At 49.1% G+C, this 14,588-nt stretch overlaps 2 protein-coding genes and 1 non-coding gene across 3 annotated transcripts in view; 1 reads left to right on the top strand and 2 right to left on the bottom strand.

Annotated features, from left to right (window-relative positions):
- Window positions 1-4,606: 4,606 nt before the first annotated feature.
- Window positions 4,607-6,013, bottom strand: LOC119398659 (uncharacterized). The gene has a single exon (XM_037665492.1). The coding sequence runs from the start codon at window positions 6,011-6,013 to the stop codon at window positions 4,607-4,609; it is 1,407 nt and encodes a 468-aa protein (XP_037521420.1).
- Window positions 6,014-6,259: 246 nt separating this feature from the next.
- The window catches only part of LOC119398658 (fatty acid synthase-like), a 154,653-nt gene continuing 146,324 nt past the window's right edge, over window positions 6,260-14,588 (bottom strand). The window contains exons 26-27 of the mRNA XM_049417381.1: window positions 6,722-7,077; window positions 6,260-6,469 (exon numbers count right to left, since the gene is read on the bottom strand). Coding sequence (XP_049273338.1) covers window positions 6,260-6,469; window positions 6,722-7,077 — 566 coding nt within the window. The remainder of the gene's footprint in view (window positions 6,470-6,721; window positions 7,078-14,588) is intronic.
- Trnat-cgu (transfer RNA threonine (anticodon CGU)) lies at window positions 11,705-11,777 on the top strand. The gene has a single exon. It is a non-coding gene; the product is annotated as a tRNA-Thr (tRNA).

Raw genomic sequence — 14,588 nt, 5'->3', positions numbered from 1 at the left:
GGTCCCTGACTCGTTCAAGGTGGCTGCCCTGCACCAGAGGTCCTGTCGCGGACGCCAGATAATGTCACGACTCGGGGCCGAAGCACAAGCTTCTCCCAAGAAGTGGCATGGGGTTTGGGCCTCTGGTGTATGGCTTGCGCCAATCGCCGGTGTGAAAGAGTCAAGGGCCTTCTCCAATCAAAGAACAAGATTTAATAATGCGTTTAAACAAAGATAAAGATACTTCCACAATAACCGAACATTTATCTTGAACACAAAGGTGAATTAGTTATACAGTCTACAATTATTCCGAATAAGTGTAGCATGCATGAAAGTTGAAATATGTAGCGACAATGAGCAATATCGGATGGAAGACCAAACAGCAAGAGCTTAACCAACAATTAGAGTTCGCAGTCCACTAAGTCAAGCGATTGACATACGTAACCGGGCGCAGCAGAGTCCTTCAACACCGGCGCCGTTCATGAGCGACCGTCGAAGCTGGCGAGATGGCTCAGCGGCGGCTCGACGAGGACCGGGGGTGCTGGGTGGCTGCGTGGTGTCCCGGGAGTTGCCCAGCGTCGATCTCTTCTCTGGCGCAGAGCAGACTGATGAAGCATAGGATGGGGACGTATTTTATACGTTTCTCCGGCCGCCGGTCCCAGCTTCTAGTGTAGTGTCGATGCATCCTTGAAACGGTCACGTAGGCACTGGTTGCTACCGGGCATGGTTCACACTTCACTTTCGGTGTCCTTCACGGGCGAACCAGTAGCTCACAGACAAAACACCAGTCACGCGGTCGCGTAGGCACACGGTCTAAGACGTATCTAGGATACAATGTCCCGTGATTCAGATTCCGCTGTCGGTGACTGTTACGGCAAGCCGTTTAACAATAGACAAAACAAAAGCACATGATCTGCAACGTGGCTCGGACACAACGTCCGGTGGTTCAGCCACAACACAAACACAAGCACATGATCTGACACGTAATTCAGATGCACGTCTTAAGGCTCTGGCTCTGCTGGCGGTGACCTTCACGGCAAGCAGTTCCATACTAGACAAAACAAAATCACGTCACGTAGCTCAGATGTTCGTCTTAAGGCTCATGCTCTGCTGGCAGTGGCCTTCACGGCAAGCAGTCAAAACAAAAATAGACAAAATAAAAATAGACAAAACAAAGACACATGATCAGGAGCAGCTCGGATGCTCGTCCTACGGCCCACGCTAACACACACTAAGCGGTGCGCGTACGCTTACGGCACACCATTCTTAGCGAAGAATTCGAGCCCTTTCGCCTTGGGCGTAAGTGACAAAAAAACCCTTTTTATGCCGTACGTTAGGACCTTATGCGCAGGCAATGTTAATCATATGCGACTTTTGTGACAATGACGGAGAATAGAGTTTACCCTCATTTGCAAACGCGCCGCACAGTGGCCATATACTGTTATGCCTTACCTTACTACACTACAACCCAAAGCATGTACAATAAGTTTTCGAATAGACAGAGGCATATAATATCTCAAACTGTACAGCATGCAAGATACACCGCGAGGACGTTTGCATACATAATCTACGTGGGATTTCCAGGACAGATCACTGTCAAAATGCAGACCTAGGTATTTCACGGTATGCACATATTCTAAGGGTGTACACATAAAAGTATAACAATTGGAATCGTGCAGCAGAAAAGAAAAAATAAACATGGTTGATCCCTCCGTCATAGGAATCGGAATAACACGAAAGTAAAACTTGCCTATAAATAACGAGGACCCGTGGTCATAGACGTCTTTACTGTTCAAGGGCTAGCTCCGAATCCCCTCTTCGTTCTCCTCCTCGTTTTCCTCCCTGTCCCTACTCCAAGACTAAGACCCACTATGCTATTTTCAACATCCTCCGAGGGGGAGAGGACGAAAACGTTACATCAGTTATTTGCGGCTTCCATTACACAAAGCTTTTGCACCGGCCGGTTCACCACGTGGCCCGTAGCCAAACGTACGGAGCAGGCTCTAGCTACCCCGTCTCGGCCGGGATGCAGCGACGTCACTCGCCCGAGTTTCCAGTACATCGGAGCAGTGTTGTCCTCGTTCACTATCACAACGTCGCCTATGTGAATCGGTGAGGAACCTTGTTCTGGGCGGCAGTGCGCTGATCGCAGCTGTAGTAAGTAGGCATGTTTCCATCTTCGCCAAAGCTCTGTGCTGATCCGCTTCCGGTACTGCACTCGTCGTTGTAGCTCAGCGTGAGTTGATGTCTCAGCTGTGACACCCGGCTCCGGCATGGCGATGGTTCGCTTTCCGAGCAGAAAGTGCGCCGGAGTCAAAGGCCTCAATTCATTTGGGTCATAATCCAGGTAGGTCAGGGGTCTGCTGTTTATGACGGCTTCAACTTCGCATAATGTTGTCGTGAGGCCCTCTACGTCAAGGCTGCTACGCCCCAAGGTCCGCTTCAAAGCGTTTTTCGTAGTGCGGATAAGGCGCTCCCACCATCCACCCTACCAAGGAGCTCGTTCCACAATAAATTTCCACTGTATGCGCGGGGTGGTGGCGTGCTCTTGCAACGCAGGGATGACCGCCTTGAAACTCCGTGCACAAGAGCGAAACGTTAGGGCGTTGTCCGAGTACACCACGGCTGGAACACCTCGCCGCGCAACAAACCGACGAAAAGCGAGAATCATGGTCGCCGTTGTCATGTCGGAGGTCAGTTCGAGGTGAATAGCTCGTGTCACGGCACATGAAAATATCAGTATGTATGACTTGCTTGAGTTCTCAGTTGTACGAACGTAAAGTGGCCCACAATAGTCGATGCCAACAACCGAAAATGCTTGAGCCTCGGTTATTCTCTCTGGTGGCAATGGTGCTACTGGAACAGACACTGCCGTCAATCGTGGTTTTCGGCACGGTAAACACTGCGAAAGCACTTTTTTTTTTACGGTCTTCCTTCCCTTCAACACCCAGAATCTTGCCCGGACTTCGGTCAGGGTGAGCTCGATGCCACCATGAAGCGTGCGGGCATGAGCATCCTGAACAATTAGTGTGGTCAACTTTGGTTCGGCGGGCAACAGAATGGGATGCCGGATGTCAGGACTGGCGTTAAGCAGGTCGAGCCTCCCATCGACACGGAGGAGTCCATTTGTATCCACGAATGGGGCCAGGCGAAGAACCGATGACGTTGATGGCAGCCTTTTTTCTTTCTCAAGAAGTCGTATTTCGGCTCCGAAATACTAATCTTGCACGACTCTAAGCCAATAACGCTCGGCCTCTTCAAGTTCTAAAGTCGTGAGCGTTCCACTGCGGGGAGGGCTCCTTCTCGAAGCGTTGTGGACGAAGCGCTGTACGAAAGCAGTAACGCGCAAAAGCCTATTGAGCGAGCTGAAATCTTCCGCACGCACAGTTGAAGTCCTCGATGAAACAAGCGATGGACAGATCGTCGTGGCTGTCTCATAGAGAGGCTCAATGTCTCTGTCGTTCGGAAGGTTATCCAGCTTGAAACTGGGAATCGGTCCTGGCGTTGAGATCCAAGGGGGACCGTGCCACCTTTGACAGACACGCCACGGGTGAGTAGATCGGCATGATTCTCGCCGCTACTGCAATGCGCCCAGGTGTCGGGATTAGTGAGCTTAGATATCTCGGCCACACGATTGCTGATGAAAAGATCTCGATTTCTTGTTTTTGCTCGGATCCAATGAAGAGCGACGAGGGTGTCGGTCCAAAAATGAGCGGATGCCTGCTGGAGACGTGGCACGGACCGTACGTACTCCGCTAGCCGTGCTCCACTAACGCAGGCGATCAGCTCCAGTCGCGGCAGGGACATCGTATGGAGCGGAGCGACGCGACTTCGGCTGATGAGCAATCGTGTGACGCATGCCCCGTCGGCAGAAAGCGCCCGAACGTAGATACACGCACCATAAGCCTTAGGACTGGCATCAGTAAATAAAATTACACCATCTCCCGCTAAAGGGGACCATGAGGCGATGCGAAGCCGGAGCACTTGCACGATCGCGTTCCGTTGGCCTTCGTTGGGCATGCTACCGACCTCGCTTCGTGGAACGCGAAGAGGGACGCTACGCGCGTCGTATCTTCCATCTAGCCTGGCCGTTAATTCTCACAGGGCGAGCGGGGAACGCGGTCGACAGGCGGGCGAGAGGGGGGCAGCGTAAGAGAGGAGAGAGAAGGGGAGGGGACGCGCATGCGCTCGAGCTCATCGCGGCGTTGCGCAGGAGAGAATTTCGGCATGTCTAGCCCGTGTTTCAGAGGAAGAGTGGAAAGGGGGAAAGGAGAGGGGTATGCGAGAGGTGGAGGGGAGAGGGAAAGTGGAGAGGGGAGGGGGAGAGGTAAAGTGGAGAGGGTGAGTGGAGAGGAGGTGTGTGGAGAGGGTATGCGCATGCGCAGTAAGGGTGGTCACGCCGCACACCACCGGATTGAGCTCGGCCTTAAGATACCTCGCATCTAAATGTGCAATTCAAATGCCAGCTCTAAGCTGCAGTCGTGCAGAAACACGTAGCGAGGAACCTGTGCCTGGGCATCTGGCAACTCGGTGCGCCACGCGTTCCATGCAGCTTGTACTTCATCTGGCAGCATGTCATCCCAGGAGTGCTTCCCCTTCCACAGGTCCTGGAAAATTAGCTTCCCTTTCACAGTGAATGGGGAGAGATAACCAAGCGGATGTAAACGCTGGCTACGGTTTGAAGGATCGTGCGCTTGGTGGCCGGTCTCTTTGCGGCGAAGGAGGCTGCGTTACGCACTGTCAACGCGATGGTATCGCCTTTACGCTCCCACGGCACGCCCAAAACCTTCACGAGATGGTCATCTCCTGCTTCAGTCTCAATGGCCACGTTATCTTGGATAAACTGTTGCTTTAGCAGGTCGGAGTTCGATGCCCATTTCCGTAACTCAATGCAGGCGTCAGCGAATATGGCGTGTGTTTCCTGGTATACAATCATGGCTTGTTCCGCCGTGGACACCCCAAGGATGAGGTCATCCACGTAAAACGCCTTTTCCAGGAGGGACATTGTCACACGAAATTTTTCCCGACACGACGCTAAATGATGGCGTATCGTGGCGGCAAGCAGAAAGCGACTTGCAGCTGCTCCGAAAGGGACCCTAGTCATCCGCCATGCGGCAATGGGTGGGCTGGGCTCTTCCTTGTTTGGCAGTTGCTGAACCCATAGAAAGCGTAGCAAATCGCGGTCTTCTGGACGAATGAGCATTTGCAGATAGGCTTTCTTGATGTCTGCCACAAGAATCACTGGGTAGCAAAGGAAGGATAGCAATAGTTGCACGATGTCAACACCAAGCTTCACCCCTTTTGATAAAACGTCATTCAGGCACGGTTTTCCGACGACATCAGACGACGCGTCAAAAACCACCCGGAGCTTGGTGGTCACTGCATCGCGGCGGATGACAGCATGATGCGGCATGTAGTAAATGTTAGGGCCTGGAATTCGCTCTTGATCAACTCTTTCTGCATCACCATCCTTGAAATAAGCAGTGATGGCTTCGTCGTACTGTTCCAGCAGGTGGGGTTGTTCCCTGAATCGGTTCAGCTGCATATTTAGTCGACGTGCTGCAAGCTCTCTGTTGTCACCAACGGCCGGAATGCCAGGCTCCTGCATCATCAGGGGCACTTGGTAACGACCAGCTTGCTTGCTCAGACAATGCTCAAATATGTCGAGGTCAGGGTTGTCTTTTACCGTACTTGACCACCGGTTCTCACTACCAATAGTGTCGAGGCGCCACATAGCCGATTCATTGCACTCTTGATGAGAATCACCAGCCGATAAGAAAAGGGCACTAGTTGCTGTAGCTTCGTAGTGCGAGCTACTGCCCTGCACAGTCCACCCGAACGACGTTTCCACGGCAGTTGGTTGCTCGTTGAGGCGATCAATCTTTCCAGTGGCGACCTTCCAATAAGTGTCCGAGCCAATTAATATGCTGACGTCCTCTGGGTGCCAAGTTTCCGGGTCAAACATGTCCGCAGCATCATACCTCCGGGCGCTCAACAGCTCGAGCACTTCAATGTTCAGCGGTGGACTTGTCATGGTGCTTCGGGGACTTCCAGTGCTTCCAATGTGACGGTGCTGCCGTTAAATCGTCCACGCAGCGTGACAGAGACGCGTCGACAACGTAAATGATTCCGTGGCTTGGCATTTCCAAACGTTACCAGTGAGAGCTCTTCCGTGCCACTGACTTTACACTGCAATCTCTTGGCCACGTCGGTGCGGATGAATGAACGCTGGCTTCCGCTATCAAGCATCACACGCACCAGGAGCTGTCGCGGTCCGCTCTCAGCCCAAACACGGCCCGTATGAAGCAGCACCGACTTGGCTTCTGTAGCGCCAGTTGACGCCGTAGTTACCGTCGGTGAGGTAGAGCCGGACGAGCCGCTCGGTACTGTTGGTGCAGGAGCAGCGGTCGTGGTGACGGCTCGTGACAGCTCGCAAAGGACCGTTAGGTGTCGGCGTTGGCACTTGTTGCACGTAAGGGTCAAGGAGACTCTGCAAAACCGTGCGACATGATTGCGCATTCCGCACCTGTAACAGCACCGAGCGTTAAGCAATCTGGCCCGTTTCTCGTCGGCGGATAAGTCGACCGTGCACTCTGCCAGGCTGTGACCTCGGCTGTCGCACAGTACACAAGGCGTGCTTAAATTTCTCGATGGGCGGCAACTCGGTACTCTCGTGAATCGTGGCGCTGTAATGGTCCCAGAATTCTTGCCACTGACGTAAATCTCCGGCATACGTCGGGACCTGAAGCGTCGGAAGCGCGACCGACCGGTAGCGTGGCGTACTGGCGGGTCCTTGCGGCGCCCCAGCAGATCCGATGTTGCTCCGGGTGGCTGCTACCCGGTCGTCATTGGGTTCACCCCTAGACAGGCCGCTGAGACCGGTCGCCTGTTGACGCTGTGACAGGAAGAAATCAGCAATCGCGTACAGAATCTTCTCGTGGTAGTCGTTTGCGCCCTCGACTTCTCCTTCGATAGCCTCGTCTTCCGTGGGATCGAGAATGTCCTTGTCTAGCTGGCGGAGCTCAGCTTCTTTCGTCTTTAAAACGGCGACTTGCCTATTGACCTCACGCGCCTCGGTGTCGGGGTTCTGCAGCAGTCCTGTCAGGAGCGTAATATTCCGGGAGACGCTGGCCCTGACAGTTCCACGCACCTTCCGAAGACGCTTGGTCGAAGACATCGTTGTCCAGCACTGACCAGTTCCAGGGTTTCACGGCACCAAATATAAATAACGAGGACCCGTGCTCATAGACGTCTTTACTGTTCAAGGGCTAGCTCCGAATCCCCTCTTCGTTCTCCTCCTCGTTTCCTCCCTGTCCCTACCCCCAAGACTAAGACCCACTATTCTGTTTTCAACATTGCCATTGTAGAACTGAATGTTTACTGTACATTGATATAAGAGAGTTGGCGCAATGCATATTGATGTACGGCAGTTATAGCACCGCTTAACGTGGATGCACCCACTTTGATGCTTGGTGGTACATCTCCATGCCGACGACTAACGTCCATGTTCAATGATTAAACAAACCCTTGTGGTAGCTGTAGTAGTTAACGGTGAAAGCGTAATCAGAGAACGAGTTGTGATAGCCAGATGGGCGTCACATATCGGACGCAGGACTTGTTAGCCATCCTGCGGTATGTTAAAACGTGATTGAACACTACGGCCGCTACTAGGGGGAAACGCAAAGCGCGTCTTGCCGCCCCGGTAGCCCAGCCACAATTTTTCACGGGGCGAGCGCGTAGGCGGGGAACGCGGTGTTAGACCCAGGTGAGGCAGGCGCGCGTCGCAGAGCTATTTTTGCTTTGATTAGCGTAATGCTATGAGCGAGGCCGACGCTTTTACGACGCTCGGGTTAAGGTCGCCACCTCGCGGTGTGTTAAAGGGCCCCTCACAAGGTTTGACAATTTTGAGCTAACGAGCGCAATGCATACAATGGGCGTTCACCATCACGTCTGCCAAATTTGCAACGCTACGCGCCGCGGAAATGGGTCAAATTTCATGGTGAACGCTGCTTGCCCTTCCTCTTGCGGGCGCGCGCTTTAGGGAATGAGGGGATGACGTACATGAGAAAATGGCCCTACGTAGATGGTAGCGCTGTGACGTCGCTCCTCTACGTAGACGACTCTGCTCTGACGTCACCAACACTAGCACGTGACACTGCGATAATTATTTGACACGACATGTGTAGTTTCTGTAATTTGTTGCTTGAATAGATTAATAAAACTTGAGAGAAATTATGAGATACACAAAGAAAATGTGTGCGTATTTTCTTTTTTTTTCGTGAATTGCAGTGAGATGCGGGGCTAACGTGCCTCCCTTTCGCACGCGTTCGTGTCGCCGCGGTTAGCGCATCGAGCAGACGCCAGCCCTGGAAACGAAAGTAATGTTCTGGCGCGTTCGAGCACTCATTATGCTCATTTATTCTACCGCGTCCAAGTAAACGTTAATGCGACACTGGCTCATGATACCGCCATTCTCGTGCCCGTAAAAATGTCTCAACTTTCATGCCCGTCCCGCAGAAAAGGCAGTACACCACAGAGAACGCCGACAAAACGGCCACGGCTGCTACATAAAAAAAAAAGGTAGCGGCCGTGCAACGCCGCTCGCGTGCTCGGGCTGGCTTGGGCACGTCACGCGCACGTGACCATTCATGCGCATGACGTGTTCATTCGTATGTGTCAAGTGAAGAGGGCAGGGAAGGGATTTGGCTTGCTAAGGCTACACGGGGCGAGTGGCAAGGGTTTGAAACTCGTCTCCTCGCATCATGGTGTCGCGCCGCTACAAATTATTGTTTTTCTCAGCTCGTAATGAACCAATTTGAAAAATTCTTGCGGCATACTGCTCTTCATTCGGCACACAACAACTTCTAGCGTCTAACTAAAATTTGCTATGTGGCCTGGTGAGGGGCCCTTTAAGGCACTGACAAAATTGCACTTCTATTGAAAACGCGCCGAATGGGACGAACGTGTAAAGCGTTGCAGGTACTAATCGCGGAGACCGCAGTAATGATGAATTACTTTACGTTGCCGCTCCCAGAGCAACACCACCACGCCGACCGGGAGAGTGGTAGATATAAAAGGCGCGCTTCTAAAGCCTCTACAGTATGTGACCGTGGCGCAGTGAAAATGTGGCTGGAGGATAGAGGGATTTATGTACCATGGGGGAAGCATGTGTTTCCTGTGTAATCGGCCTGAAACTATTGAACATGTATTCATTGACTGTCATAATGCCATATTCTTTTGGGACATATTGCAGAGGACCTTAAAAATAGAACTACCTCTTAATCCGCACGGAATTCGCTTTTTGCCCTTTGAGTACTCTGTTCCGCATTTGGATGTTATCTTTTTACTGGGTCTCCATTCGGTTTGGCGCAGCATGTTAGCGTATAGACACTGTGATGTTAAAGTTCCGTCTGTTCATGAGTGTTTCGTGGAAATGGTTGTCAAAGTTCGTGAGGTGTATAAGGCGACTGCCTGTGATGAAGATGTGATAGCTCTGTTTGATGCATTAACGCACATGAAACGGACATGATGTGTGCTTGTTAGACGATCTTGACCTGTAGTCAATACTGCAATAAAGAAAAAAATAGACCGTGGCGCAGTGGCTAGCGCGCCCGGTATCTGTTGTTGCGGACCGAGCGGTCGTGAGTTCGATACCCGTTGATGGAACTTTTTTTCTTTGCCATCTGATCATCTACATTTTTTCGACGTCATTTCCGTGACGGAAATACGTCACTGAAGTCTTGGTGGACGCCAGCATAAAACACTTTCCTTTTAAAAATTGACATCTAATTTTTAATGGGTTGGGAAAACAAATCAATTTTGTCTTAGACGTATTATTTTTATTAAATTAGCAGAAAATTAGTCCATAGCCTTGTTGGAACTGCCTGTAATGAAGTAATGACATGCATAAAGTTGCTTGACTGAGCTATAATGACAGTGTCATCTGCATATTGATATAAACCAACCGGGACCACATCAACCAGGTCATTCACAAAAATATTGTATAACAGTGGACTAAGGGCGGAGCCTTGAGGGACACCGGATTTTATTAACAGGAAGTCGCTCTTGGCCTTCCCAAGTGAAACTCGCTGGTGTCGGTCATGCAGAAAATTTTGAAAGAGCTGCAAGAATGCGCCACCAAACCCTAATCAAGAGAGCTTGGCTAACAAAATTCCATGGCTCACGCTATGGAATGCTTTGCTTACGTCGAGAAGGATTGCGCATACAAACTGATTACGTTCGAGCGATAATTAAATGCGAGAGGGTTAAGAAAAACCGGCATCGGCAGTGTTGACCCTACGAATGCAAAGAATGAAAATTAGGATCCCAGTAGGAATCGAACCCAAGCATTCTGCGTGGCAATCAGGTATTCTACGGCAGAGCCACGCCAGGTCTATAAGCTGGTTTGCAAAAACAACCTATGCAGGCGAAATATCGATGCAGCGTCAATTGTGATTGTGGTGCATGCTATCTAATTTTACAAGAAAGCAATAAACACTGCATGATACTCGTGCGGTATGTACTCCTACGATACAGGCGCCATATCAGATTAACGTCGATGGTTCCAGTGTTCGCTCCGCTTTTAGAGTAGTCTAATAAACATGGCATTTGGACTCCTGTGACTCAGCAAGCTATATTGAGGCATCGCTCGACCCCGAAGGAATACATTAACGAAAGTTACATATGATATTCACATCATCTCACCGTAAAGCGCACTTAGTCCGCAATAACGACGCAGCGTCCTCTTCATAACTTACGAGCCTGGGCGATGGCCTCATGCTGACCGTGAATGATGCCAGATTGAATGACAGCCGCTTTGCAGACCAGGCTACATAGGCCACATACGCCCAAGCAATCTACGAATACGACCAGCGCCATCCACTGGTGTTGATTTACGTAGCACTATCTAGGCCTACCAGCCTCAACGGCCTATATCGACTGACAATTTGTCGACGGAATCACCGAGGCATTCACAATTTGCAACAGCTGTACTATACATCATACTTCACTACACATAGACCCTTCGTCACCGCTATCACGACCGAATACGATAACAAGTCATGACCAGCTGCTGGAGCTCACTGATCACGGCGATGTTGACCTCGTTCAAGAACTGTCCAGAACCTCTTCCACACATGCACATGGGTTCGTGAAACCTGCGTGTGTTCTCCATATTAAGAGAAAAGTATAAGCACTATATATCAGCTAACCGCTTGTGGCGTTGGTAATACCCGCGTTGCCGTTGGCAGCGTTATCCAACTGTAAACAACTGTTTATATAACACATATGGGGCTCTTCAGCATATATGTGTGCGTATAAAATTTATACAAATCTTTAGCGTTATTTTGTAACATTTCGCTCAGTAAAAAAAATTACGTCACAATAGCCTTTCTGCAGCATGCTTCGCATAACAACGCCTCCAACGGTACGTGGGATCTGCCGAATTTTAATATTGTGTATAACAAAGAAAAACCAGCCCTTGAAATTAACACTTCTTTCCTTCATTCATAGCGAGGCTCTCGTTCTGGCAGACTTGATGCTTTCAGGTGGTTTTCGAGTGATTATTGGACAGCTGCCAGCTCGTAATAAGTTCACGTGCTACGTGACGCCAACAGGCAAAAAAAAGGGTGTTCCACACTCGCCGTCATGGCTACTGGCGGCGCTGACTGACGCTCCCACATTTAAATGTACACATACACCCTATAAAGTGGACGGGGGGACGGCCGCCGCGGTAGCTCAGTTGGTAGAGCATCGGACTCGTTATTCGATGGTCGCAGGTTCGGTCCCTGCCCGCGGCAAGCTATCTTTTCATCCACTTTTCTTTCTTCACATTTACATTACTTTTACTAGTAAAAATATCCCCTATACTTTTCTTGGCATTATTGTTTGTTAGTTCCCGTTATTATATATACATATATATATATATATATATATATATATATATATATATATATATATATATATATATATATATATCTATTGGACACTGCCATCAAATGTTTGATACACAATTATGTAAATGTTGCGAGTGTATTTTTCATTGGACATGCTTATATATACTTGCTGGTCCTTATACCTGTATCATGGTTCATTGAGTATCTCTGTTTGCTGAATTTCTTTGCAGTTTTTATTGATCTTTTGTATATTATATCTTCTCGTAGCGCAGTGCCTACAGACGAAATATGCTTTACCGTCGTTTAGGTTTTCTGTATGTTAGGGCATACATGAACTCGTTAAATAATTGCGAAAATGCCAAAGTGAAGAACTTCTATTCTCATGAGATTGCGCAGTCATGTACTATGGGGAACCGCCACAATGAACGATGGTACGATTACCTTTACATGCATGCTAATAAACAAGATTCCTTCCTAGGCGACTTGATAAGCGCCATGCGCGGACATGCCCATGCAGCAATGCACCTACGTCATTTTATGAAATAATAAATTCATCGAGTTCGTGGGAATCTACCCCCGGCAGCACTCCGCACGAATGATACAGGGCTGTCATGTTCTCTCGTATATGAAATTGCTGAGATTTGTAGGCTTGTAAATTAAATAGTTCATACAGCTGTATAGTGACTGCAGATAATCGCTGCCAATAAGGGGACCAAGCTCTGTTACCACACTGTTATGTTAAGTTTTAAATTAATTGCTGTGTTTGAGGTATATTGCTGCGTTTGAGGTTTAGGTTTATATTACCTGGGCTGCACCATTTCTATATGTCCTCCAGCGAAAAAAAAAAAATTGTTGCCCAAAATATAAAACCTAAACACTAACACATGCTAAACTGAAACAAGTAAAATAATTAACACGTTGATCCACAGGTCACTCGAACGAGTTTATTGTCTGTTATTATTGTCTGTTAGTGCTTATTAATAGTGTGTATAACAAAGAAAAACGAGCTCTTGAAATTAACACTTCTTTCCTTCACATATATATATATATATATATATATATGCGTGTGTGTGTCTGTAGGTGTATGTGTGTGTGTTATTGAGAAGTCACAGTGAAAGCCGAAGAGTATTTGTTTGGACGTGTCAGCAGACGACTGTTTACCATACTGACACAGTTTCAATACAGTTCGAAGTGATACAACCTTAGGTGCACATACAGTTAGGTGACAAAGAGAGGGGCTGTGCGACAAGCTGTGCCGAAACAAAGGGACAAAATTCGGCAGATCCCACGTACCGTTGGAGTCGATGTTATGCGAAGCATGGTGCGGGAAGGCTATTGTAGCGTAATTTTTTTACTGAGCGAAAGGTTACAAAATGACGCTAAAGATTTGTATAAATTTTATACGCACACATATATGCTGAAGAGCCGCATATGTGTTATATAACCAGTTGTTTACCGTTGGGTAACGCTGCCAACGGCAACGCGGGTATTACCAACGCCACAAGCGGTTAGCTGATATATAGTGCTTATACTTTTCTCTTATTATAGAGAACACACGCAGGTTTCACAACCCATGTGCATGTATGGAAGAGGTTCTCGGCAGTTCTTGAACGAAGTCAACATCACCGTGACCAGTGAGCTCCAGCAGCTGGTCACGACTTGTTATCGTATTCGGTCGTGATAGCGGTGACGAAGGGTCTATGTGTAGTGAAGTATGAGGTATAGTAAAGCTGTTGCAAATTGTGAATGCCTCGGTGATTCCGTCGACAAATTGTCAGTCGATATAGGCCGTTGAGGCTGGTAGGCCTGGATAGTGCTACGTAAATCAACACCAGTGGATGGCGCTGGTCGTATTCGTAGATTGCTTGGGCGTATGTGGCCTATGTAGCCTGGTCTGCAAAGCGGCTGTCAATCAATCTGGCATCATTCTCGCTCAGCATGAGGCGATCGCCGAGCCTCGTAAGATATGAAGAGGACACTGCGTCGTTCTTGCGGACTAAGTGCATTTTACGGTGAGATGAGGTGAATATCATATGTAACTTTCGTTAATGTATTCCTTCGGGGTCGAGCGATGCCTCAATATAGCTTGCTGAGTCACAGGAGTCCAAATGCCATGTTTATGAGACTACTCTAAAAGCGGAGCGAACATTGGAACCATCGACGTTAATCTGATATGACGCCCGCATCGTAGGAGTACACACCGTACGAGTATCATGCAGTGTTTATTGCTTTCTTGTAAAATTAGATAGCAAGCACCACAATCACAGTTGACATTGCATCGATATTAGGGCTGCATAGGTTGTTTTTCCAAACCAGCTTATAAACCTGGCGTGGCTCTCCCGTAGAATACCTGATTGCCACGCAGAATGCTTGGGTTCGATTCCTACTGGGATCCTAATTTTCATTCCTTGCATTCGTCGGGTAACACTACCGATGCCGGTTTTTCTTAACCCTCTCGCATTTAATTACCGATGGTTCTTCTCGCCGCTCCTGAGTAGATAAACTGTCATTCACCTGTGGCGCATACCCGTATACGACGGCCCGTGGTAAACGGGTGTGTGCCACACGTGTCAGGAGGAAAGGGTTTGACGACGTAGGCGACAAGATTGTCACGTTATTCATCTCATGACCCGAGAGTCATATTCGCCAAATCCGCTTACCCTCCCATGCCAATTTTCGCCTGCACCAAGCTAAGGGGTGGATTAGGAGAACACC

This window comes from Rhipicephalus sanguineus, chromosome 7, assembly GCF_013339695.2.
Source record: "Rhipicephalus sanguineus isolate Rsan-2018 chromosome 7, BIME_Rsan_1.4, whole genome shotgun sequence".
NCBI lineage: Eukaryota > Metazoa > Arthropoda > Arachnida > Ixodida > Ixodidae > Rhipicephalus > Rhipicephalus sanguineus.
This window is presented reverse-complemented; position numbering and strand designations above follow the sequence as displayed.